Source organism: Cataglyphis hispanica, chromosome 15 (assembly GCF_021464435.1).
Source record: "Cataglyphis hispanica isolate Lineage 1 chromosome 15, ULB_Chis1_1.0, whole genome shotgun sequence".
In the NCBI taxonomy this organism is placed as follows: Eukaryota; Metazoa; Arthropoda; class Insecta; order Hymenoptera; family Formicidae; genus Cataglyphis; species Cataglyphis hispanica.
Window position 1 is genome coordinate 4,123,347 of NC_065968.1, and position 25,592 is coordinate 4,148,938.

General features: G+C 37.0%; 3 protein-coding genes across 12 annotated transcripts; 2 read left to right on the forward strand and 1 right to left on the reverse strand.

Annotated features, from left to right (window-relative positions):
* Positions 1 to 484: 484 nt before the first annotated feature.
* On the forward strand, positions 485 to 7,933 carry LOC126855177 (uncharacterized). Of its 3 annotated transcripts, none has more exons than XM_050602598.1 (4): positions 485 to 757; positions 2,006 to 2,123; positions 3,028 to 3,151; positions 7,801 to 7,933. In XM_050602598.1, the coding sequence occupies exons 1-4, from the start codon at positions 599 to 601 to the stop codon at positions 7,916 to 7,918; spliced, it is 519 nt and encodes a 172-aa protein (XP_050458555.1). In that variant the 5' UTR covers positions 485 to 598; the 3' UTR covers positions 7,919 to 7,933. The 3 variants fall into 3 exon arrangements, with proteins under 3 accessions (XP_050458555.1, XP_050458557.1, XP_050458556.1); XM_050602600.1 differs by lacking the exon at positions 7,801 to 7,933 and adding an exon at positions 5,961 to 6,070 and having other exon boundaries at positions 487 to 757; XM_050602599.1 differs by lacking the exon at positions 7,801 to 7,933 and having other exon boundaries at positions 488 to 757; positions 3,028 to 3,676.
* LOC126855175 (transcriptional repressor p66-alpha) lies at positions 4,218 to 16,164 on the reverse strand. Of its 8 annotated transcripts, none has more exons than XM_050602595.1 (9): positions 15,461 to 16,164; positions 11,653 to 11,727; positions 10,970 to 11,259; positions 10,654 to 10,879; positions 10,288 to 10,576; positions 9,943 to 10,008; positions 8,907 to 9,337; positions 8,369 to 8,673; positions 4,218 to 8,228 (listed from the first exon to the last, which is right to left on the reverse strand). In XM_050602595.1, the coding sequence occupies exons 2-9, from the start codon at positions 11,691 to 11,693 to the stop codon at positions 7,969 to 7,971; spliced, it is 1,908 nt and encodes a 635-aa protein (XP_050458552.1). In that variant the 5' UTR covers positions 11,694 to 11,727; positions 15,461 to 16,164; the 3' UTR covers positions 4,218 to 7,968. The 8 variants fall into 8 exon arrangements, with proteins under 8 accessions (XP_050458552.1, XP_050458553.1, XP_050458554.1 ...); XM_050602596.1 differs by having other exon boundaries at positions 10,970 to 11,256; positions 15,461 to 16,163; XM_050602597.1 differs by lacking the exon at positions 15,461 to 16,164 and adding an exon at positions 12,638 to 12,867 and having other exon boundaries at positions 10,970 to 11,256.
* A 621-nt stretch (positions 16,165 to 16,785) lies between these two features.
* LOC126855273 (activated Cdc42 kinase Ack) lies at positions 16,786 to 25,285 on the forward strand. The gene is made up of 5 exons (XM_050602745.1): positions 16,786 to 17,246; positions 18,494 to 20,485; positions 20,640 to 22,295; positions 22,530 to 23,197; positions 23,492 to 25,285. The coding sequence occupies exons 2-5, from the start codon at positions 18,536 to 18,538 to the stop codon at positions 23,589 to 23,591; spliced, it is 4,374 nt and encodes a 1,457-aa protein (XP_050458702.1). The 5' UTR covers positions 16,786 to 17,246; positions 18,494 to 18,535; the 3' UTR covers positions 23,592 to 25,285.
* Positions 25,286 to 25,592: the final 307 nt, after the last annotated feature.

Genomic DNA, 25,592 nt, shown 5'->3' on the forward strand with positions numbered 1-25,592 from the left:
AAATTCATGCATTGATTTCGCCATTTTCGTTCCAAAAATTTTTAACCAATCAGCAAAAAGTTGCAGTGCCCAGATTCTTACTAAATTAAAAATTGAAATTAAGCATGATTTAATCCGATTGGTCGAATCACATGCAATCTCGATCCTTCAATATTGGAGGACGGAATTCATTTAATTTAAATCCTCCATATACTAATCCTTATTCCATCGTATTTTTTCTTTATTGGCGATAAATGATCGTACATGCAAGAATTAGACTAACATAATAACTTCATAAAGTAAATTACATAATGTTAAAAACACATTTGTAGTTCGCCTATGCATTTTGCGTCAGATAAATTATTATTTATTATTATATATTAATTATTATTTATTATCGTTTTCACAGATTGAGCAAATTTCGCATTTTGCGACACGTGCGAGACGATGCTTCTCTACGTCGACGTGGGATATCCCCACCAGAATAGTATCAGCGAGTATTCACCGGCGACTTTCCAGCTGAGTCGTCAGTTTCGAATCGCGCGGCGATCAAACGCTCGACGAAATCTCGCCGAGAGCTTCTTTCCTTTTAATTTTTCCTTCATACGTCGTGTCGCACATGTTCGGAGAATACGTGTTCGTCCTCTGTCTACTGGCGGTTTTGCCGCCACGTGGGATTCACTGCAGTGACGTGAATGTCACCAATGTTGCAGAGCGAACGGAGAACGCGCTAGCGAAGCTGGTTAAAATGTTTTCCAAACCGGGCGCGTTCAAGCAAGTAAGCCCCGAGATATGTTAATCTCGGAGTTTTTATTTAGGAGCCGCAGATCTTTTATTTAAAAATAATATATATATATATATATCTTCTCTGTGTCATCCGTATAATAATAAAACTATAATATATAATAACAGAAGAACGAAATACTAAAGTAATATATTACTTTAATACTCGCGGTTGACTCATTTCTCAAGTTATACAAGATGAGAAATCGCAAATACATTTGTTGTACTGTTATGTAAAAGCAACAGAAACATTCTACCGAAATAAAATTCGGATTTCGTTCGCGGATCGAATTTATAATTCCGAATGAATCGTTTCGCACGTGATGCAATCGTCACGCGAGAAATAGACCATGATCCTCTTCATGATGTCTCTTCCTACGTACTGCACGTAATAATGCGACAAACATATCTCGTAATACCAGTTAAGCATGTTACAAACAATGAATATATAAATCAATTAATCTTAAATCGCAGTTTTCAGCCAATTTTAAATCGATTAATTTTGTTTACAAAAATGCTGAAAAAATAGCAATGGATTTCGAGTCATAAACTTTAAAAAATTTTTTTTAATTATATAATATATATATATATATATATATATATATATATATATATATAATGCGTAGAAATAACAAAATTATATATATTCTGCAATCTTAATCTCAGATGAGTTTTGTTATAATTTTATATTGTGATTTATTATACGCTGTTTTTATATTGATAAAAAGATTGAAATGTATTTTGTAAAATGATGATAATCTTCTCGTAAAAAAGTAATAAAAAGATTTTTGCATATATCATATTTCATTTTAAAACTTTCGGTTAAAAAAAAAAAATTTTTCTGCAGCCACGTAATGTGTATAAAATATAATAGATATGATCTAAATATTTAAAATTTGAAACCTCGTTTCTCGTATTTCTCGTAATTCAATACTTGCATTCACTTATTAGAAAGTGTCAAACTTTCCATGAATTTTAAATTAAAAAAAAATGCGCGATAAATGAGGATTTAAAAACAAAAATAAAAAAAGTTCCACGAAGGTGCTCACGAATTAATTATTATTAATTTATATATATATATATATATATATATATATAAATTAATAATAATAAGTATTATATATTATTATTATATATATTGTTTTATATTATTTATTGCCATCGAAATAAAAATTTTAAAATAACGGCAAATGTTAACGATGGAATTTCACGCTTAAATAGTGATACAACGAAATGTTTTCAGATTGACACGCTTCTGGGCGAGAATACTATCGAGGCATCGTACACGAGCTGTCCCATGGGCGAAGAGGGTCTGGAGTGTCGAAGAGCAGAGGCTCGTCGATCGGTCGACTGTCCCAGAGGTAAAAATCCCCATCGCCGAGATAAATGAAACATCCTGACCGCATTCCGTGATTCGCATACGTCTAGCGAGCGCTTCCTCGCTATTACGAAAAATGTCGCTTATTCGTTCTTTAACAATAGAGATTCTGACCTTGACAATAGCCGCTCCCAGATGACTATTATTATGTTCGCAGCAGCGTTAATGTCGCGATACAACGGGCGGTGTTAATGCCACATTGCTTTCCATCCCCAAAAACAACATACGAGAATATCATTAGAAAAATGTCATGCGGATTTATCGTTCATTTTAAAAATGAAAAATATTTTGTCAAGAGAAGAAAACTCGAATGGAACGGTATAATTAAGGATCTATCTCATGAGACGATCTAATAATTGAGATGATTTGATATCGCAGAAAGGAGAACGCGATAACTATAGAAATTTAGACCTGCGTATCACGTTGCACCTTTCTCTACATAATGCGTTTAAATAAGGACGATTCAGCTCGCGCGGCGATCATTACACGCACGCACATTACGTCGTGAAATAACATCGTTGCAACGACATGATATAAAATGATATTGCGGCAATAAATGTTGAGATCTTTTACAGAGTACGCTAGTCTAATTAGAAAGCCTAATTATCATAACTAGCCTATAAGTTACATACATATATAAGCGCTTTAGAGTGATAAATGTAAACCTATTTCAAGCAATCATAAGTCAATTTTATTTATTTGTAATATAATTTATATTAAATATATAAATTCAATATAAATAAATAAAATTCATAAATTTAATAATAAATAAATAAAATTTATAAATTGAATTATAAATAAATAAAATTGATAAGTTATATTATAAATAAAATTGAATTATATATAAATTATATATACATGCGTGTTTTTATATTATATTATTGCAGGAGATTGCTTCTGTCACGATTGCGCCGCCGCCGGCCCCGATTTATGGGCCTCTTGCTGTCGCGAAAGCTTGAGATGCTGCTCTCATCTCGCTGCAGCTTGTAGAACGTGCGATCATCCGACACTGTATCCTTTCTGTTCGAAGCATTTTAAAAAATGCCTGACGCAGTACAACGAGACAAGACAAAATTAGTGATCGTATTAAGATTCCCGGCGATTGTCTCAATTGTGTACATAGTTGATTTACCAATTTGACCATCTCATCAATGATCTTACAATTAAAAAAATATTCAATTTGTCCTCTCCGCGATCAGCAAATAGTCAAAGTTCGATCGTAATCAACATGATCGAATGTTATCGGTATTAAAAGGACATTTAACGGAATGTATCATACAGATTGCGCAACCAAAGTTTTAACGCCATGATTCCAAATATAGCATTTATCTTCAAAGTCGTTAGACTAGTTTCACTCGATCATCTTCGAGTGCGATTTCGTACAGGGATTTCAGCTCTGCAAAATCGATTCTATCTGAAATCGATATTAAATGATAAATTTACAGACAAACATTTATATTGTATTACTTGTGGAATGATATTACTTACATAATAATACATGTAGAATTCTTACTTGTTAGAAAAGTATATAAACTATTTCACAGTTCTCTAAAAATATTATACACACTAAGCCATTGCTTGTTACAAATTGAATTTATAAAAAAATGCTGTTTATATAAAATTATTTCAAAGTGCAAATTATTCCGGATTTCATCCTGCAAAATATATCTTAAAATGAAGGTGATCCATGAAATATTATCTCTTATGGATATTTATTTAAAAAATTTGTTTCAGTATATATAACAGAGATCCATTAAACCAAATTTTTTTGCTAAATATCCATATCGAAATATATAGAGACCCATAGAGTACGCATCTGTACATTTACAAACTTGTATAAATACACGGGCGCGCATATATCAGTAGCATTTTACTTTTTAATTCTTGGCAAGACATTAAATAATTAAAGAATAACCATAACAAAACACACGAACCCTGGATTCTTCAACAAACACAGTTTAATTACTAATACTATTAATGAAAGTATCGCAGATACGTTAATAATAATAATAATAATAATAATAATAATAATGAAAAAAAAAATCAAGAATGTGCTACAGAAAGATAAATGATCACCTTTTAATATAATCATTGGTAAGCTTTATTCGTTATAGTTTCCAGAGAGAGAATATTCGGTAATCCGTTATTTATTTTATCCACTAATTCTATAAATCATGAGGACACAGCTTCTCATTCAGACAGACGTTCCAAGATCTCTGAGGTGTATACAAATTCCGCAACAATTTTTCTTTGACAAAATAAAAATATGTGCGCAGTCTTTGATGATTTAATATAATAATGTCATAATAAACATAAAAATTTGTGTCCCCGTAAAAATGTGCGGCCAAAGATTTAACACTCTTATTTTTTTCCAGTTTTTGCAAAACACTTAAAGAATTTCAGTTCTGCTAAATATTCGCAATCCCTCGTTTCCGTCGTGCAGCGAAAGATTTGTTTTTTTTTAAGAATATAAAATTCTCTCGCACTCTTGAAAAGTGTTTAATTGTGTTAAATTACTTTGTTATAACAGCACCACACAGAGGTCAAAGACAAGACTAGAAAAGAAGAATAGAAGAAAATATATATCTTTTTTTTCGTTAACGAAACGAGACGCGATTTCTGATTGCCGAATAAGATGATGATGATGATTTGATGACAATGATTCTGTTTTCCATTGAAACAGCATAATTTCAAGAGCCACACATCAGGCATATCTTCGCGTCGTTAGAGAGAATTTTATAGAAAAAGCTCGTAATATTCACGTTATACGGAGAACAGATTTAAATTCAAGTTTAACGCACAATATCGAGTATTTCGTGTTTCACTCAAGATATATCGTAAGCAATTATGGAATTGAAGAGCTTATTTTCAAACCGTCTTAAGAAAAAATCTTGCTGAAAATTTCACAAAAACTTGATTTTAAATTTTTGAATTTAAAAATTGACAACATTTATAAATTTTGAATATTAAATTGTGATTGATGATTTGACAATGATTTTGCGCGAAATTGTTAACATTTATATGCGAAATTATTTATTTCAAATTTTAGAACACATATAAGCTTTAAAAGAAGAAATAAAATCAAGCGCAAAATGTCAAATCAATGAGCAAAATGTATTTTACCGAATAATAAATAACGAATTCATATATGTATTTGTAAATGTATATTTTACATATGTTATAACATTGCAAATACATATTTTCACAGAAAATGTATCAACGCGTATTTTATATATTTTTATATATTCGCCAATATATATAAAAATCAGTATTTGTTATTCACAAAACTAGACTTCTTGTCCAACATTGGTCAAAAAAAGATCAAATCTTAAGAAATTTGAAAAATTACAAGTGATTTTAAAAACTATAATCGATTCAGCGATGAAATTGATTAAAAACTGCATGTATCAATATATTTTTTTATGAAAACAACTTCTATTTTCTTTAAAAGTAATATAAAAAGAATTCAAGAATTAGTATATAAAATTAAACTGTGAAAATTTTGCTAGAATACCTCCTCTCCTTCTAAATAGACACATATAATTTCTGTTAAATTTCTGTTTTGTTTAAATTTTTAATTTTTCCTTTTATACTTAAGACGGCTTTCAAATAAATTGTTCAATTATCAAAATTATACACAATATTGCTCAGGGAAGTACATTCAAGCTTCCCTTCTTTTTAAATGTGTCATATTTTTTTATTTCGCTCCCGGATTTCACCTTAGAATAACGACGACAACGACGACGACGGTAGTGCCCCGATGACGATACATAATAGTTGACGACATATTATTACGTTTTCTCTTACACAAAAAACACAGATCTTGATCTATTATGCGATCGTAGACTTATTATGGTGTACATGTATATCAAGTACGAGTTCAAAATCTATCACGTTAGTACAAAGAGAGATGATTATGCGCTATTTTAGTTTATTAAGTTGTGTATCATATATCCCAAGAAATATCAAGACTATAGTACTATATATTTAATTGATTCGGAAGTGTGTATGACCAAGATCAGTTAGTTCAGAATCAATAAAATCAGACTATTAGTGGTAGAGGAAAGGGAAAGGGCAGACTGGTAATTAATCGTTTATTACTGGGACAAAAGTGTGCCGGATATACTTTTAACTCATTTCAAGTGCAGACTTGAGTATAGGACGTCATAAAAATCCGGCGGTCGCCGTGTTGGAACGATTCGCAAGAAAAAAAGAAAAAAACTTCGTTTACTCATTAAGATCTCTCCTCTTCTTTAAATACCTTTTACCCGAATGTGTGACATGAAATCAATTTCGCGCCGATCAACTCGAGAATTATCTTCATTTACACTCTATATGTACGCGAGTCTCGTTTTCAGCGTCTAAAAATAATCTAAGTTAAATCGCGTTACGCCTCGCGCATACTGGGACACGGGCTCAATTTTTAACATTCATGGAAAAAAAATTGTATTTGTGCGCGAATGACACTCGTGTTATTTTCCATTAGAAATTCGCCGATACATATTCTGCCGTATGTATCGTGAGAGAGGAGAGAAAAATTGCTATACATTTTACATATGCCGACTTATTCACACGCGCTTTCTTACAAAAAAAAAAAAAACAACCCCTTTTTTTCGTATTCTCGTGTACAGCTACAGCCTTATTTTGCATTAAACTCGCCTTAAAAATACAATTTGAAGAAAATAATGAGATATACACATAGTACAGGTACTGCCGATGGCTCGCAAAAGCTCCTTGAAACCAGCGGCAAAAAGATCGTCTTAACTATCTAAGGGCCTAAAAAGATCCTTTCCATCAGTTTACCGTCATCTCACGTTACATTCTCCGCAATTATCCTTTATTTATTCTTAACCATTCGACTTGTTTTATACTTATCATCGGTTTATTTAGTGCCTTGCAAATATCTATTTGGTTCTTTATATTATATTGTATATAACAAAGAGCTGTCTAACTGATGACGTCACGCGAGCGAACGAATACTTTCATATCACGTGTTACTTATTTCGTACAATAAAGACGACGGAATAAAGAAAAAATGCGTAAAATGTGAGAGTAATAGTTTAAATTGCACAAAAGAATATTATTTCACTAATAATAATTTCTCTTGCATTAATTATAAAAGCTGTTTTTGTAAATAATGCAAGAAAGAAGAACGCGGATAAAAGAATGAACATGGTGCAATATGATCGAGCGCAAGCGAGGGATGGCGCTCGCGCAAAACGCCTAGTCAGACAAATCTATGTTATTTATAATCCAAGCAATCGCATTTAATATATTATATATGCTCTTCGACATATTTAAACCATTTATTATATTCATCTGTTGTTGAATTAATTAACGTTAACGAAAATTAATAATGTTATGCGTATGCCTCAAAAAAAGATCAGATGAAAAGAAAAAATTGAAACGATAATCTCAATCGTAGAAAGTTCTAGTGTTGGTCTGCACTAAATAACGACGTCGCCATGATTCTGAATTCGCACGTACGTTACGCACGTTTCGGTGACAGAAATAAAACCTTAACCCTTGAGGAAGAATAACAATAAACTTACACGTCAATTGACATATTCACAACGGTTATTATTATTTATACAATACTAACGAATGTCTCTTATTTCTTCAATGTATCAAGTTGAGCTTTACCTTAACCGAGACATTAGCGCTGCGATTGGTACACAGCATAACCATTCCAGACGCACGGATTTATGGCCAATCGCGCACTTTACTGGATCTCGCTTAGTTTTCACCTTAGTCCACCATTACACACACGTTCACTAATGTTTCATTTATTTGTATTTACCGTTACATCATCTCTTAGATGCGTCCGGTTACGTTTTCCAGTTGTGCGGATGAGCTCTCGGTGGTGCTTGATTACCTTGCGCTTGGGATGTTTGCGACGGAATCATATCGAGAAGATACTGGCGTTGGAGATCCGCCGCCTGTCGTTGTAACTCCGCGAGACCTTTGCCGCCCGCAGCCTGCGCCATTGCTAATTGATAGGGGTACAAAATAGAGGTAAAATGTGGCATCATGTGAGCGGGGAGCGGTTGATGTGGCGTCATAGCCGGCACTGGATTCTTTGCCAATTCTGTAACATTAACCATTACGTGAAGAGATCAGTTTTCGCGGATTGTAACTATAATATATAATATGTCATTGTCGAAAAACTTATAATTATTTTATAAAATTAGAATTTTATAATTTTACTATAAAATTCTTTGCTCCTACCTCTGAGCAATTGTTGTTGCAAGGCTGCCGCGGCAGCTGCGTGATGCGGATTGAATTTCCCACTCTCGGCCAGTTTCACCAAGGGATGTTCTTGTAACTTTGGCGCTGGAGGTGTCGGGGTTAACGTGGGCGCCGGTGGTACTTGCGGCGGCGGTGCAGGCGGCGTGGCCACTCTTCTCGTAGGAGTAGCTGCCTTAGGAACTGGTTTCGGAGCCGGAGGATCTGGACTCGGACATGCCGCCTGTGCTAATCTTTGCTCTATTTCTTGCTCTTGTTGTAGCGCTTTCACGAAAGCAGTTTTTAATCTGTAAAACCATTGCAAAATCGCATTTATTACAAGCGAGAGATAATAATAGTATCTTTTTATATGTTATTATTCTGTACATTTTATTTTCAATTATTATTTATCTACCGAATAAGATTTTTATCGAATCTTACACACATAATAATCAATTTAGCTATCACAATTCGTCAAATTAAATAATTAGAGAAGAAAGAGTATTAGTTTTATACTATTAATATGTACGTAAAAACATACCGATTAGTGTGCTCTGCTTTCAATGCTTTCTTCACGTTAGTGGTCACGCAATGTTCACATATTACCCTCGGATCGCGACCTGCTGAGGGCCGTTGGAAAGTTGCATGTTGCCCTCTAGGACTGTCTTTCTTACCGCCGGGCATAGGTTTCTCCCATTTCCACACGGGCGTGAAATCTGTTTTGCATTGCGAACATTCGAAGGGTTCGGGAGGTGGCGGTATGGCCGGTTCCTTCGTTATAAAGTCGACTACATGTTCCAAGCCGACCAAGTATATGAATTCCGTATTAGAGGGATTTGGTACAAAATGCATCTCCGGAGGCGGTGGCTTCGGCGGCGGTATTTGTAACAAAGTTTTCTCGAGCTGCTTTCTTAAAGCCATCTTGGCGGCTGCTTGACGTTGAGCAGGTGTCTCGTCCCGCGTTGTTCTCTCCTAACGAAAAAATGCAAAATATATTTTATTTGATAAACAAATTTTTTTTATCGTATACAGCTAACCTCCTAATAGCAGCACAAAAAATAAACAAATGAAAGAAATATTATATAACATATAAAATAAGAGTTGTATTTAAATAATTTGAACTGAAAAATATATCATCTGATGATTTTTCAGTATTTATTTATATATATAAACATCCATAATCAGCATCCTAAAATAGAAGCTGTGTGTTATATAATATACATCGATATATATCGAAATATAACTGCATGCAATTTAATTTTTCTATTATACATAATATCTTTTCATATTGTAATGCAGATATTCTAAGAAAATAGAGCATTGTTAGTAAAGTTTCAGCTATATTGCATATTAATTTACATATGTACTATGATAAAAAATAGAGACAATATTGTTTTCTTATATATAGCTTTGCTGTTACAAAGAACTGTTAGAAACGAAAAGCATAGGCAAAAATAAAACTTAATTAAAACGCCATAATGCATATAAATAATTAACGTGAAAAAAAAATTAATAGCTCTTAAAGAACAACACAACAGATGAAAAGACGTTATACATTTATCGACGAATGAATATACCTGTTCTGAATTCACAGGTGTGCTTAAGGATGTGGTGGTTTTATTTTCTTGCGATCCAGCAAGCAGCTTTGTGTTTAGAAAAACACAATAATGAATTATATATAATATCGTTTAATTAAAGAAAATTATTTAACACTTTCACGGCCGGTCAGAGCGTTCGCAGAACAATCGCTCATAATTATGATTGAGTGATATATTAGCAGTGAAAGTATTAGTAAAATGTTTTCTTAAAATTATATTCGATAAAAGATGATTCAATGACTTCTAACTTGTTTTATTGCCTTGTATAAATTAAAATTATATTTAAGACTTATGAGAAAAATGATAAAATGTGATTTGTTATACCTTACTTACTTGATGCGCAGGGGCAGGAGTTGGATCTTTCGTGGACCTTTCTGTTCTATCCGTTGGTGCATGATAACTTGACACAGTTGCAGCCGCTACATTAGAGGGCGGTCTCACTCTAGGATGAGGAGGTTGCGGTATCACCATATTTGGAGGCATTCCTGCATTTGGAATGGCATTTCGACCAGCAGTAGGAGGAAGTACCATGCCAGGTGGTGGAGCATGTAAACTGCTACTTCTGCTTGGGGCAGGTTGACCTCTGAGCAAAGGTGGTGGTGCTTTTCCCCCTCTGTGTTAAGATGTGTCAAGATTTAATGGAATAATATGCGAGACATCTTAGAAAACAATATCATAACGAAGTTTTACCTGTGGGGCACTTGCTGCACTGATATTGGCGGTGGTAATTTGCTGGGAATCTTTGGCACTGCCGCAATATTCTCCTTGAGCTGTTGCGATTGACGTAGTTTCTTTAGAAGTACCAATTTCATCTCTTCCGTTTTAAGTTCTTCTTTGCACTTCCTCAGTACTCTTTCACGTTCAGCCAGCTCATCGGATGACAATTCCTTGATTGGCAGTAATGGAGGCATCTCACCTGTGTATAATTCAGGAATATATTATTAAAATAAACTTCTTTATAAATTATTCTTTATTTTTTAGAACTAAAATAAGATTCAAGGACAACCTTCATCACTGTCTGATGCATTTCCATTTAAATATCCATTCATTCTAGGTTCATCGGGACTTTCAGCATAGCTCCTCTCGATTCTAGGTCTAAGATTACGACGTGGCTTGCGTTCGTCCCCATGCGATCGTTTAGGCGCCAAAATACCTCGTGTCGCATTTTGTATATTACGAGCCTCTAACATATCATTCTCTGGAGGACTAGGAGAAGCATGAAGATGGATCCCCAGGTCTAATGGGATATCTCCAGAATTTACTGAAAGGGACGGGGAATTGCGCCTGCCACCACTGCTGAAAAACATACAGGTACAGAGAATTAATATCTGTATAATATATTAATTATCTCGTATGACATAAACAAGTCTTATACAAAGCGTATTATTCAAAAATATATGCATAAGGAGAAACAACAACCTATTTCTTCAAGCACCGATAATAACCTGATACTGATAAGAAATTTATTTAGATAAAAAAAATATTAATTAATTAGTATATTGTTTTATATTTTGAGCTCTAGAAAATTATACAATTTGAACAGTGAGGCCGCATGTCATGAGATATAATTTTATGCAAATTAATATATATTTCGTGTGTGTTAAAAAAAATCATACATAAAAGAGAGAGAGAGAGAGATATACAATAAACACACGGTGAACCTGGTGCGAATAATGTATATAACATTACCTGATGCTTAAATCCACCACCGAATCTCCGTCCACATCCATGGCCTCGATCGTTCTTTCCGACCGTGGGGTCACTCTGCAATTACGAGGCACGCATTAAAAGGTCGATCAACAAACGCGGGATTCATTCGCGGATACATCCGTTTCGATATCGCGCGCTAAGGCCACTCGGTTAACATGCCCGCGTGCTCATCCACTCGTTTCGGCGACGGAGTACTCGCTCGCTTACGACCGAATTTATCGGATTTACGTCTCGCGTCCACCCGCGGGGTGAATCCGCGAATTAATCGCGCGAGGAAAGGGTCGCCACGCTTATTAAGCGGCGGCGCGATGGAATTCTATATACGAGACGCGCGACGATATCCAAAGAACGCATCCGTGACGGGGAGACGACGCCACTAGCGTGAGAGACGCGAGGAAGAAGGTAGTGAGGGGAGGGAGAAGATAGAGAGAGAGAGAGAGAGAGAGAGAGAGAGAGAGAGAGAGAGAGAGAGAGAGAGAGAGCGAGAGAAAGAAGGGAGGACGGAGCGGGCGATCGGCAATATCTGCGGAAGTAACTGTCCTAACCTAACTTCTGCGAATTTAAGAACGATCGGACGAGGGAAAAAAAAAAGAAGACACGCGAGCCTCGCGACGAGGATGCCGTCGATTGAGATAGAACGACGATGTCCACCCGCAACGATCCCGCACCCTCCCCGCGTAAACCCGGCGTATCGCACTCTCGCGGACGCTCCGCGTGGCCGTTTCTTCCCGAATCCTCCGAAAACCTTCTCTCCTGCGCGACTGAAGATTTCAATTTGAACGCCTCGGAAGTGGCGTCCTGACACAATGGTAGCTTAAGCGTAGCGGTCCGTAGGTAGAGTAGGTAGGTCGGTCGAGGAAGAGGAGGAAGAGGAGGAGGAGAAGGGGGAATGGGACGCGCGAACGAGGCGGGGGTACGGGAAGAGAGAGAGGAATGGTCGCACATTAATTATTTCTCCTCTCACCCCTCCCCTCCCTCTACTACGACCGCACGCTAGCCGTTCTTCACCCACACGCGCGGTCGCATCGGAAGAGAGAGAGAGAGAGAACGCGGGCTAGAAAACCAATTTCTCTCCCCCCTCCTCCTCCCACTACCCTCTCACTCATTCTCTCTCTCTTGATCTTCCTCGCTTTGCGTATCGGTTTATCATACAGCATCAACGACGGTACACAGAGCCCGCGCATTCGCTCCCTCCGTCCGTCTCTCTCTCTCTTTCTCTCTCTTTCTAGTACCTTGTGGATTTTCCCGAATTTCGTGTCCGTACGTGTTCCCTTCTCCCCACTGGCCGCCCTCCCGGTCGCTCGCGCGCCCTTACGCCCTACGGGAAATCGATTTTTCGACGGCAGGGTCCCCACTGCCGGCTGCAGAGGCAGCGGCGCCGCCGCCGCCGGTTACGGAGGGCTCGCGACATTTTTTTCGGCGACCGCGTTTCTCGCGCACGCATCTCTCGCGCGAACGATTGCCATTGGAGCCTCAAGGGGGGAGGGGAAGGAGAGAATGTATACGTACCGAGTACGCGCAGCTTCTCGCGTTTCTAGATGCGCTTGGATCTACTTCGCTCATCTTTGCGCGTAGGTTTTTAATTAGGTGTACGCCGCGTGAGAGAAAGATTGTCGCGTTTTTATCTTCTTTATCGCGGGACTCTTGAGTCGGCACGCACGTGGATTCTCACGTAAACCGATTATGCAGGAATTAGACGGATCAGATACGTAAAAAGTTAATAAATCTAATACGTCTCGGGATTCATGAATTTGACACTGCGCGAAAAAGCAATTTTTAAATATAAAATTAATAATTAATTTATGGATTGAAGTAAAGATTTGCCCTAAATATAATTTAATCTTAAAATCGTACTCTTTGTAATAAGTAAGTAAACTAAAAACTTCATGTGAATATAAAGATTTTAATTCTAAAGGGCAAATCTTTAAACTCACGAATTAATTATTAATTTTATAAAAGGCTAAAAATATTTGCTTTGTGTATGAGCGCAATGTCAAATTTATGAATCGCGAAATGTATTAGATTTATTAATTTCTGAGGTAGCTGATCCTTCCAGTTCCTCCTTATAAATGTTGTACGCTAATAGTTTTCGATTTTTTACGCAATTCTTCTGATAAAATTCCGACTAACTCGATTAATATTCATAGAATAATAAAGGAGAGAAATTTTCTAACGATATAATTATCATACATAATACAATAGAAATAGTATTACTGTTTGTTTCCATAAGTTAATCATCGATTAATGGGTGTTTAGTCAAAGCAATTATAGGAATCGATTTGTCATCATTAAAGTAAAAAACATTTTACATACGAGACGTCAAACATTCTTATATATGTATATATAAGTGTTAAATGTAGTCCAATTCTGTCAGGGTCATTGTATGTCGCTCCATTATTTTTGAGATCGATACAAAAATTTTTAACATTACATATATAATGTGCACCTTTAAATCTCCTTTCCTGGATCCACCAAGTGTCTCATAAACTTTCTAAACACGCGCGAGAGAATGCGCGACTCGTCAGTCGCGAACGCATATGTTATTATGTCATTTCGCGCGGATAAACAAACGGAGTTTCTCGCGCGACGATTCGATATCGAAGATAATCGATGGACAGATAAAGAATTCTAAATTTAGAGCAATGTTCCGGGCATCGGGAAAAGGAGTACAAAATCAAGGGCCAGATTTTGACGCTTCGTGCGCGCGCGAAAGCGATAGCCGTGTTATTTCACACGTGACGAAAGGAGAAAAGTCGGCCCGTGAAGCACCTTACGCTTGACCGCGCGTTCGATTTTATCGGATGGTGGGCTTTTTGTACGGTTTATCGAGTCGGAAAACAACGGCTGCTCGCCTATTTCCCTATCGTATGCATTTTTTCCGCATGCGAATATACGAGAGTTTCTTCGACTTCTTCGCCATCCACATGAAACTGTCATACAATTATATATTATTATTGATAGATTAAGATTATATATAAAGTTTCCTTATATATATTATATATAAATATATAAGACAACATATTATATATAATCGCAGCCAATTATATATTAGTAATTAGCATTTAATTGCGATTATATATTCATGTTTATATTTTTTATACACTAAATTCTACATATTTCATATACTATATTTTATATATAATCTCAGAAGTGCAGTACGTATATAAAATTGTCATATATTTATATTATATTTGTTTAATAAAAACATTAATTATAAAACAATATATTTTTTAATTTTAATATACATAAATATATGGAATATAGTGTATAAAACATACAACATATATATGCACAAAAAATATAAAGCATATGTAAGCGTAATTAAATATGTTGCACTTTTATATTTATTCGGTCGAATAAATAGAGTAAATAAATTAAATGAAATATTAATATTTAAATGTCATATGCATTTGACAAATCAAACGATCCTTATTCATAGAAAATTTTTCGTTCAATTTTTATAGAAGATGCAACTCATTATCAATATCTATCTACGTAGTCAAAAATTACTTATTCATGCAGCGTAATATTGATTCTTGTATCAATGCCAATAATATTTATGTCTTTATCAAATCTACTCATTCTTATTTCGCTCTAAAAATCCGCTTCCAAAAAGAGGATAAAATAAAAGCCTGCGCGCGAAGATAGATCGCGAGGAAACTTCAGGGTCGTTGATTTTTTTTCCGATCGACAGAGTATCTTCTTTCCGTGCCCTTCCTCCTCCCCCTCTCCCCCATCTCTTGTTACGCCCATATACATACGTACCCTTCGTAACTACATTACGTACCTATAAAGATGATCTTCGGGGTTGATCCGAATTCGCGTGGTTCAGCCGACATGCGGATTGACGAGTCGAGAGATCCTGTCCAATTTTCTGCCGCGGCTGTCTTCCTTTACGAAGGGACGTCCTATCCCTTTCTCGCGATACACACACATACACACAAAACTATGGACCGAATATTATTCATGCGGACGCGGAGCGAAAAACGAGAAGCGCGCGCGCGCTGCCGGCGTTCGTCGCTTTTTTTTTCCCCTCGCCGCTTTGTATGTATATACGTCACTTTGAGGAATGCGCGCACTGTCTTCCGGTCACTCGGCAAAAGGAAGCACGCTCTCCGATGTCGATCGTGAATACTCTACTCACACTGTCGCTCACTCTACGACGATGCGCCGCGCGTGCATCGTGCACCCCGCGGTCACTGTACACATCGCTTGACCCTGGATCCGGCCGTTTGCCCGCCCTTTGACGATGAGTGTCGTCGTCGGTCTCTTTTCGTCTATGTGTTATATATCGGTGCAGCGTACGCGATCGCACGCGACGCTCCGACACATGTCAGACTCCCCTTGTTATCATCGAATCGCACGCCACGCACGCACGCCACGCACACGACGATTTTTCACGAGAGAGAGAGAGAGAAGAGGAACGTCTCCAACTCCACGCGCGAGTAACGATACACGGAGACGGCGACCGAGTTCCCGTGGCGAGGGAAAAGGGAGAAATGCCATTGACGCATGCGCGCTCGCTCGCGCGTTAGCAGACGCGCGCTCGGCCCGGTGCGCCCGGATGGTTTATCGCGCATGCGCCACTTTCCACCGCGCCGCTTTCATCCCTGCAACAGTCATGAACTTTGAACGTCTAGATGGGATGCGCCTGAAAATATCTAATCCGGGTATTGGTTCTGTAATTCTGTAAAGCAAGCAAATTTACTAGATTTGGATCAACAAAATTATAAATTTGCTTATTTTTGTAATTTTTATTTGAATTACAGAATCGATACCCTGGGTTGCGTTTGATTGAAGATCTACTCGGACAAAATCGAGTTTCATTGGTTAATCAGAAATGGATATCATGTTCGACGCGCATGCGCAAACAGGGAGCCTGTCTCTCGATATTAAAAAATGTTTAATAGATCAATTAGGACAAAAACTTTTTATCCTAGTTGATCGATCAAACGCTTTAGCATTTACAACAAGACGAACGCAATCTTCTACTTCAAAGAATAAATTTTGGAATGTAACCTTGACATCGCATTCGCCGCGCATGTCACGACCCACCTTACGCCTCACGCATGCGCAGTCTACGTTGCGTACCACTCATACACACAGAGAAATTTATTCAATTTTGATCGCTTTTTTTGTTTTCTTTTCCCATCTTCCCCCTCCCCTTCGCTGTAATCTCTCGTCTCGTTTGTGTGCAAGATCGTCGGAAGCCGCGGAAGCGAAGCTGCAAACTGTAATGACGTTTTGTTAAACCGCACACGTTTCGTTCACGACAATCGGCGAGTGCGCGTACGAGGATTAATTTTCAAGGGGACCGCGGCTAGCTTTTAGGTTAGGACGTGATCGTTGGAGAATGCATCACGCTGGAAAACTGTCGGGTGAAAGTGCGCGTCGTCGGGGATTCCGACAGAGCGAAGGCCGCTCTCGAGCGCCTTGAAGTGAACGACATTTCAGGAAATCCGTCCTGAATAAAAAGCTTTGTCGCAAACGTCAACGATTTCTCTCTTTTTCCCATTTTGGGTGATTCTCGACGCTACCCAGACAGAGAAAGATGATAAAAGCGAGATCCGCAGGTTAGTACTATCATGACTGTTTAATCGAAAGATTTATTACTACAGGAAATACAAAGAGGAATTGGGACGAGAATCATGGACTGAGAGATTAACCAGTCTTGTTGACTATTGCATTTTTTTGTATAAAATAAGAATCAAAGAGGATAGAATTTTTCAAATTACCAACTTGCATCGAGAACAGGTCTCTTTCTACTAAGAATTTTATCAGAAAAAAAATTTTGATAAAGGATTTATTTTATAAAAGATTGTTAGCGAGATACTAACAGAAATACAGTAAAGCTTACCAACAAAATGCGACAGAAATCAAGCAAATTACAGTGGTAATTGATGATTCGAATTGAACAATTCATCAAATAGATTGATAGCAAAGTGATGGCAGAAATTGAACATAATTTCTGCTTGATTTCTATCATGAATATATTATTGTATCTGTAAATTCAGCTGTAACTTTTACTTAAATTTGTTATCAATCTGACAGAATGTAGACGGTTTATTAAGATTTTGTAGAATTAAAATTTCAACACAATATCTAAGATACTAAAATTCTTAAATCTAAGAAATGAGAAATATTATTTTAAAGAATCAAAATTTCAATTAAGGCATGAATTGAAAAATGAAAATCCCAAAAATTAAACTTTGAAATATAAATCGCTAGTCAATTAATAAGATCAAAAATCTATTTCCAAAATACTCAAATATATAAATTTATTACACATCAGAGCCTTCAATTTTGCTTAAAAAATTATAAAAATCTAGAAACTTAGAATAAAAATATAGAACATGATATAGAAACTTATCAATTGAATGCAATATCCAATGTGATTAATCATTGCTATTTCTGGAAAGATAGCAAAAGGAGTTGTTTGTTAATGTTAAGTATAAAATATTTTTTATCTAGTATCACAAGCTACGTTCATTGTTCATATCAGTTCTAGATGTATAAAATATTGAAGTGTTTGCAAGCGTACAACATACTTTAATGAACCATACAGGAAATTTTAATTTCAAAAAAATTTTTTACAACTCTGTGATGTTCTGTCAATCATATCTTCTGAAAATCATATCTTTAGTCTAAAATAGATATTCTATTAAAATTAGTGCTATACTTGTGTAATAAATATCTATTTCTTTCCTAAATTATAAGAGGAAATTAATGAAAAACAAAAAAAGTGAAAAATTTTTTTGAAAACTTTATTAGATTTCTACATACATGTATGTTAAAGATATTTGTATATACACATTTGTAGAGTGTTGGATATCTCAGTGAGCAAGGAAGCACTATAATTATCATGGCAGAGGAGGAGGGTACAGAGTGGCTTCAGGAACTATTGCACGATGTGCAGCTCTCTCAGTTCTTCACGCGAATACGGGATGATCTACAGATCACTCGGTTGCATCACTTTGATTATGTACAACCGGAAGATCTGGAGAAGATCGGTCTGGGTAAACCCGGCGTCAGGCGCCTGCTGGATGCAGTAAAGAAGAGACGGAGCACTCAGTGGAAGAAAACTCTGATCACCAAAATTAAACCCGGCAGTAGTAGTAAAAACAGCAAGCGAGCCTCACAGCCTATCGAGACTTCCTCGGCACTGACGTGTCTCATACAGGACAAGGATGTAGTATTGTCCATTAAACTGGGCGATGGAAGCTTCGGTGTAGTTAGAAGAGGGGAATGGACTTCTCCCTCTGGACGAACTCTGCCGGTTGCCGTGAAAGTCCTGAAGGCGGATGCTCTTACACAGCCAAATGTCATAGAAGATTTTGTGTCTGAAGTTCAGGCAATGCATACTTTAGATCATCATAATCTCATTCGACTATATGGTGTGGTGCTGTCGCAACCAATGATGATGGTGACCGAGCTCGCACCTTTAGGCGCATTGCTCGACCACTTGCGACAGCAGTGCGGCAGAATCTCGATTCTCACCCTCTGCAATTATGCGCTGCAAGTCGCTACAGGAATGGCATATTTGGAGGCGAAACGTTTTCTACATCGCGACCTGGCGTGCAGAAACGTTCTGTTGAGCACAGTCGACAAAGTCAAGATCGGTGATTTTGGACTAATGAGAGCGCTTCCTCAAGAGGAAGATTGCTACGTCATGACCGAACATAAGAAAGTGCCTTTTCCATGGTGCGCTCCCGAATCTCTCAAAGCTCGACAGTTCAGCCACGCGTCGGATGTTTGGATGTTCGGTGTGACGCTGTGGGAGATGCTGACATTTGGCGAGGAGCCCTGGCTCGGCCTAAATGGTTCCGAGATACTGCGGAAGATTGATCGCGAAAGCGAGCGGCTTCATGAGCCGGAAGCGACGCCTCCGTACATGTATGAATTAATGCTTCGTTGCTGGGCGAGAGAACCTTCGGAGAGACCAACGTTCGCCTCTTTGAAGGAGTCGTTGACTGGCATGGTACCATCTGTAATGAAAGCTCTGACCGCTTTCGACGAGCCTGATAAGATGTCTATTGAACCGGGAGACCAGATCGTAATTATTGATGGGCGACCAGAGAATTATTGGTGGAAGGGCCAAAACCAGCGAACGTTTCAGGTGGGACACTTTCCGCGCTGCCTGGTCGATCCGATGCGTCGGAAACAGCCGGGAGACATCAGCAAGCCATTAGAAAATTCGTTCATCCATACAGGACATGGCGCGCCTTTCGGCAAGAGTTGGGGTAGCCCTGTTTACATCGACGATGTATACTTGAGAAATCCGATGGATCCTCCGGATGTATTGGTGGCGACCACGGCTGATAATCAGACAAAGAAGAGATTTTCTTGCGGTACACCACGTACTAGAAAGCAATTCAATTATACGAAACTGCGCAACGATGTTCGATCGAGTCCGGCCAAGATCTCGCAGTCATCGTCTACTTCGAGCCAAGAAGGCAACTTGATTGACTTGACCGTCGAGGAATTGGCGAGCACGAGCGCGCAGGAGGAAATTGCATGTAGGCGAGTGATCAACATTCTAGATGAGCCAATCGATGGCGAGAAGTTTCCCTGGCAGGACGAGGAGGGCAGGACGTACGCAAACTTTCCCGGGAATGTGGATCCCGCGTATTCTGATCCCTTCGATACATCCGCAGTGTTCATGAAGCCGCCACATTCGCGATATTATAGTCATGTGCCCAGTGAAGTTGCAAGTCGTTATATGAAGACGCAGATGTACGGAAATGTAGACAACCAAGAGGCGGGAAATCAAAGCACTGTGAATTGTTTCGTCGCTGATTCTACTGATACAGAGGTACGTTGGCATATTGGAAGTTCTATATATATTTTATTTTTAAAAAATATTTATTTTTAAATAATTTGCTAAATTAATTATAATGATAATTGCCATTCAACTCTTTTAATTATATATATTCTATATCACTTTGTTCTGTTTATTACTATCTTAGGAAGCTCGTCAGTATTCGGTGAATCTGAATAAGGATTGTCGACAGGACGCAGTAAATTTGAATGTGAATATGAATGCAGAAAGTGATGTCACGAGTCACTATAGCGAGATAGATAAGCTTAGCCCTCGCGGATCAAACTGGTCTACCTGGCCGGAGGATTTACGGAATTCTTCTGTTGCACAGACGTATGCTAACGTTTCCAACAGTGAGCCCGCGTCGTCCTTTGTCGCCCCAATTCCGCCGCCTCCTCCCTCCATCGGACCAAATACGAGTCCATCTAAGCCAAAATCCAATTGTGAACTCGCACGGAGTATGAACGAGTTATCGCTGAATTCCAACTCCAGTGCCAATGTCACGAGAAAGTTGGATCCCGGCTTCTTGGCTGAGCTGGAGAAGCACTTAGGCGAGAAGGAGGCGACGAAGAACACAAATTCTGCCAACAGTGAAGAAAACCAAGAATTGGGAAGCGCGAATTATTTGCGCTGCTCATCGCAGGACAAGTTGCGACAAAGTTCCACATTGACTCAGCAGCACTCAACAACGGTAGAAGACACTGCCAGATCATTATCAGTCATTCCAGTATTGAAGTCTCCGCCGCACAAGAAATCAAAATCGCCGGTGACGACGACGGATCGTCGAGCATCTTCTTTCTCGTCGACACCACCTATTAGCAAAGTACAAAACTCTTGGCAGTCAAAAAGTACGAACATTCAAAGACCGCGTCCCACGGATGAGCAACGCATGTCAGAGTCGACCACTGATGCCATAGTGGGTCAAATCTGGCAGCAAACACAGACTCTGTCACAGCAGCAGCAAAACATCTGTCCGACAGATTTGGCTGCTGGATGTCAGACATTAACGCCTATTCCAGCGGCTCAAGGAAGCGCTAATCTGCTTCAAGAAGCCGTCGGCAACATTGTCATTAGCGGTGCAAACGAACATGGTCCCTGCAATGTTGCCAAGGCCATTTTTACCCAGTCGCAAGCTTGCTCATCAAATCATATTCAATCTCCAAATACGACGCATATCAATCAAGGTAATATCAATCTGCTTCACGGAACTGCCAACAATAGTGCTGGCAGTGGTAGCACGAACGAAGCTCAACATGGTCCCTGCAATGTTACCAAGGCCACATTTAATCAAACTCAAGCTTGTTCAGCAAACACTGAGAGTTATCTTCAAAATTCATCGAGTCTTGGCAAGGGTGTTTTCAATTTGCTGCAGATTGCCACCAGTAGCGTTACGAACGATCCTCAGTACGATGTCGCGACTACTTCTAAAGCGAACTTGAATCAAACGCAGGATTGTTCGTCAACCAGTAATCAAAATTATAATGCATCGAGTGTTGGTCTTAACTTGCTTCAAACTACCAATAATATTTCTGGTAACAGTGCGAGCGAACCCTCTCTGTATGGATCTTGCAATATCTCCAAGGCTGCTTCCACCACACAGGCTTGTACGACGATAAGTCAGAACTACTTGCAGAATCAGAGTAGCTTCGCTTCGCATCAAATCTGCCTTCAGAATGTGCCAATGTCGTCCGGTGCGAGTAATGTCCATAAGATCGCTCATATACAGAATGATTTGCAGCAACTGCAACACTTGAAACCTGCCACGCTTTTATCCGAACAAGTATACGCCGAATTGAAACAAACGGTATGTAACTTTAATTTTTAATTATCTAACTTTTAATTATATAATAGATTTTGAAAATAACATACTTTTTTTTAACATTAGAAGATAATTGTCAAATTGGAATTAAGTAATGTGTAAAAAAATAATGAACGATAACATGTATAACGATATTTATTAAAATCTGATGAGCCTTAAGATTTAGAACTTAAATATTTAACAAGTCTTTTAGACTAAACGATTCTAAACATTTTACAGATACCTAATCTAGAGCAGTTATCTCAGAATGAATTCAATACTCTCTACAATAAAACTGTTCAACAGAATATACTGCGAAATTACTATTCTAATAACCTGAGTGGGGAGTCGAGCCAAAATTACGCTCAGGAAATGACTAGCAATCAACAACAACAAAAGACTATGATTGGCAGAAATCAGTCTGTTCAGGGACACTCTTGCGACTTTAGTCCTTATCTGAAACAGCCACCAGTTTACAATCCACCGCCTCCTCCGACCTGGAGCTCGCTTAAATCTGATCAAAATGGTTACATGCAAAACCATTATTCTACAACCAAGTGCAACTTGAGTGGACCCTCTAATCTGCTGCAAACTGAAACTTCTTCATCAACAAAAAATAAATCTGGATCAGCGACGACGAATGATCTGGCTGCCGTCAAAGTGAATCTGTTGCAAGTCAATCAACACCAAACCGGTACTAGTCCTCCGCTCACCGCGGCTTCCCAGCAATTGGTGATGTCGCTAAGTGACGAGTTTCGAGCGAGCAGGATCATGAAGGTGCAGAAGGAGGCCGGGGACGCGTCGCAGCAGGAGGTACTGGCCGCGCTGCAGGCGACCGGCTGGGATACGAATCAAGCCGCTAAACAAATCGCGAAAGATAGGCAGGCGAAGGTCGAAAGTCTAGTGAGGTAAGTATCTCAATACTTTTTTATGAATTGATTTATTGACGCGAGATTATCTGCTGTAAAATAGACATGACTCGACATTATATACACATATATTACAGTTGTATAGATTTTGCATATATTATTGCCAATAGGTTCGACATTAGCTACACAGATTTACTACCATGCAAAATTTTAAAATTTTTTTAAGACACTTATGATAATGTATCAAAAAGAAAAGAAAACTATATACGATGCAATCCATTTTTTTTTATATAGAGATTTAGAGATTACTAAATAATATTTAATTTATTGTAGGTTGGGCTTGGCCAATAAACAACAGTGCGAAAGCATTCTGAAGCAGACTAAATACGATGTAGAAATGGCAGCTTCATTATTGCTCGATCAAACCAGATGAGAAATAACCATGGTCAATGTTTCAAAACTTCCTGTGACATAGTTATAACTATACGTTTATTTATGAACAAAAGCAATAGACAAGAATTTTGCTTAAGAAACAACAAAAGCGATCTGTCTAAGATTACTTGTGGTTTTTTTTGTCGAGCTTTTGCATTCCGTTCTGTGGCACAATTTAATGCTAAACGTGACTGATGCTTACTGTTTGGATGGTTTAAAAACAGTTATTGTGCATAATCTATAGGTGATAAAGATATTACTAGTGTGTGACATCACTCTAATACGTAACAAATATAAATCTGAAACTGTGATATGTTATTGATCTTTATCTGGATTTACAATTATAGTCTTGTTAATGAATTTTTGAAGGAAAGGACAGTGATAAGAAACTACATTTTATTTATGAGTGATGTTGAAAAAAAGTTGAGATTATTAAGTAATATTTAATTTATATACAAGATAAAACAATTAGCACTTTAAATTTCATCTTCGAAATTTTGTGTATAAGAAGAAAATTTGCCAAACAAAAATTGCATCTAAAGAGGATAATTATATTATAGCCGCTCCTTTTCTACCATGACATTTATGTTTGTTAAATTTTTCTCCTATTCATATAATTATGAAAATAATGAAAATGCTAATTGTTATCGGCAAATTGTGTGTGTATGTGTAGGCGACAATTAGTGACAAATCTACATTTTTAGTTTATAGTTAAAAATTATTTCAATATGGCACATATAGAAAATATATGCTCTTTCTGTCAATTAACATAATTATCATTTAACGGAATAATTAATATTTTTAATTTGTCAAAAAAAGAGTAGAATTATATCATAGTTCAAAAATATATGTTGCTACCTATATATCAAAATCTCTTGACATCTCTTGACAGTTCTAAAATTGAACTTTATATCGGTAAATCTGACGCTGATTAAAATATTTGATTTTACTTTTAAGTTTGAAGTTTATATCATAATAGATATATTACAAATATACACTTCAAAAAATATTCTATATATTACAGTAGAAAATTTAAGAAAGAAAGAGTTCAAGATTTATAAACCCTTTCAAACTAAAAATCGAAAAGTTTACGAATATTATAGAATTTATAGTTTTAAAAAGATTTTTAAAAGATTCTTTAAAAGATTCTTTAAAAAAAATGTGTTCTGAAATTCACCGAATCCAGAGACTTAAACATTTGAGAATCCTAAGGAATCTAGGATTTAAAAAGAATTCAAGAATTTAGAAACATTTAGACAAATGCGTGTATTTAGATATTGAAAAACAGAAAAATCTATAAACTGGATAAAGAGAGAAAGAGAGAGAGAGATTAACAAAGATGAACAAATATATTATTAATAACTCTGTTATATTATCGAACAAAGGAGTAAGTATTAGGAAAGAAATAAATATTAGGAAAAATCACAAACGCGATTGTTACTGTAAGTCCAGATGAAGATTAGAGGGTTTAGATATTATCATGATATGTAGTTTTTCTTCCTACATTTATTGAAGAATATCGAGAGAGTTATTTTATTATTACGTATAAACCAAACCAGAGTGTACATAATAATAGCATAATTTTTTTATTTAACCTTGTAGTCAATACTCTACTCAATTCTTTCTCTTTAGGATGCCTTTTTTCTGTTTGACGAGCGAACAAATTATATGAATGAATAAAAAAATTACGTTGAAGTTGTTGTTTTTTATATACTTAGATACGTATTTATATATAAGTATGTAAAAAATCAGATGCACGATATCTACATATCTTAGATATCGTGCATCTGATTTTTTAATCCCAAAAAATCTTTCATTAATAAAATTAAAAATGTACTTAGAAACCTAACAATTAAAGAATCTGACAATTGCATACAAACATACAATTGCATGAAATATTAAATAATTCTCAAATTTTATAATAGTGTAACTTAGATATATAATTTAATGCTTTTTGCATCTAAAAAATTAAAAACAAGAAAAATTTGAAAGTCTATTAATA

What these genes read in the sequence shown, in the direction of transcription:
- LOC126855177 (XM_050602598.1), top strand. Translation starts at nt 599, where the DNA reads ATGTTCGGAGAATACGTGTTCGTCCTCTGTCTACTGGCGGTTTTGCCG. An exon ending in AACCGGGCGCGTTCAAGCAA is followed by an intron (nt 758 to 2,005) that starts GTAAGCCCCGAG and finishes AAATGTTTTCAG; the next exon opens with ATTGACACGCTTCTGGGCGA. An exon ending in ATCGGTCGACTGTCCCAGAG is followed by an intron (nt 2,124 to 3,027) that starts GTAAAAATCCCC and finishes ATATTATTGCAG; the next exon opens with GAGATTGCTTCTGTCACGAT.
- LOC126855175 (XM_050602590.1), bottom strand. Translation starts at nt 12,618, where the DNA reads ATGTGCGACCATTCCTCTCTCTCTTCCCGTACCCCCGCCTCGTTCGCG. An exon ending in TGCATCAGACAGTGATGAAG is followed by an intron (nt 10,880 to 10,969) that starts GTTGTCCTTGAA and finishes AATTATACACAG; the next exon opens with GTGAGATGCCTCCATTACTG. An exon ending in CACCTGTGAATTCAGAACAG is followed by an intron (nt 9,338 to 9,942) that starts GTATATTCATTC and finishes TTTTTTCGTTAG; the next exon opens with GAGAGAACAACGCGGGACGA.
- LOC126855273 (XM_050602745.1), top strand. Translation starts at nt 18,536, where the DNA reads ATGGCAGAGGAGGAGGGTACAGAGTGGCTTCAGGAACTATTGCACGAT. An exon ending in CTGATTCTACTGATACAGAG is followed by an intron (nt 20,486 to 20,639) that starts GTACGTTGGCAT and finishes TTACTATCTTAG; the next exon opens with GAAGCTCGTCAGTATTCGGT. An exon ending in AAGGTCGAAAGTCTAGTGAG is followed by an intron (nt 23,198 to 23,491) that starts GTAAGTATCTCA and finishes AATTTATTGTAG; the next exon opens with GTTGGGCTTGGCCAATAAAC.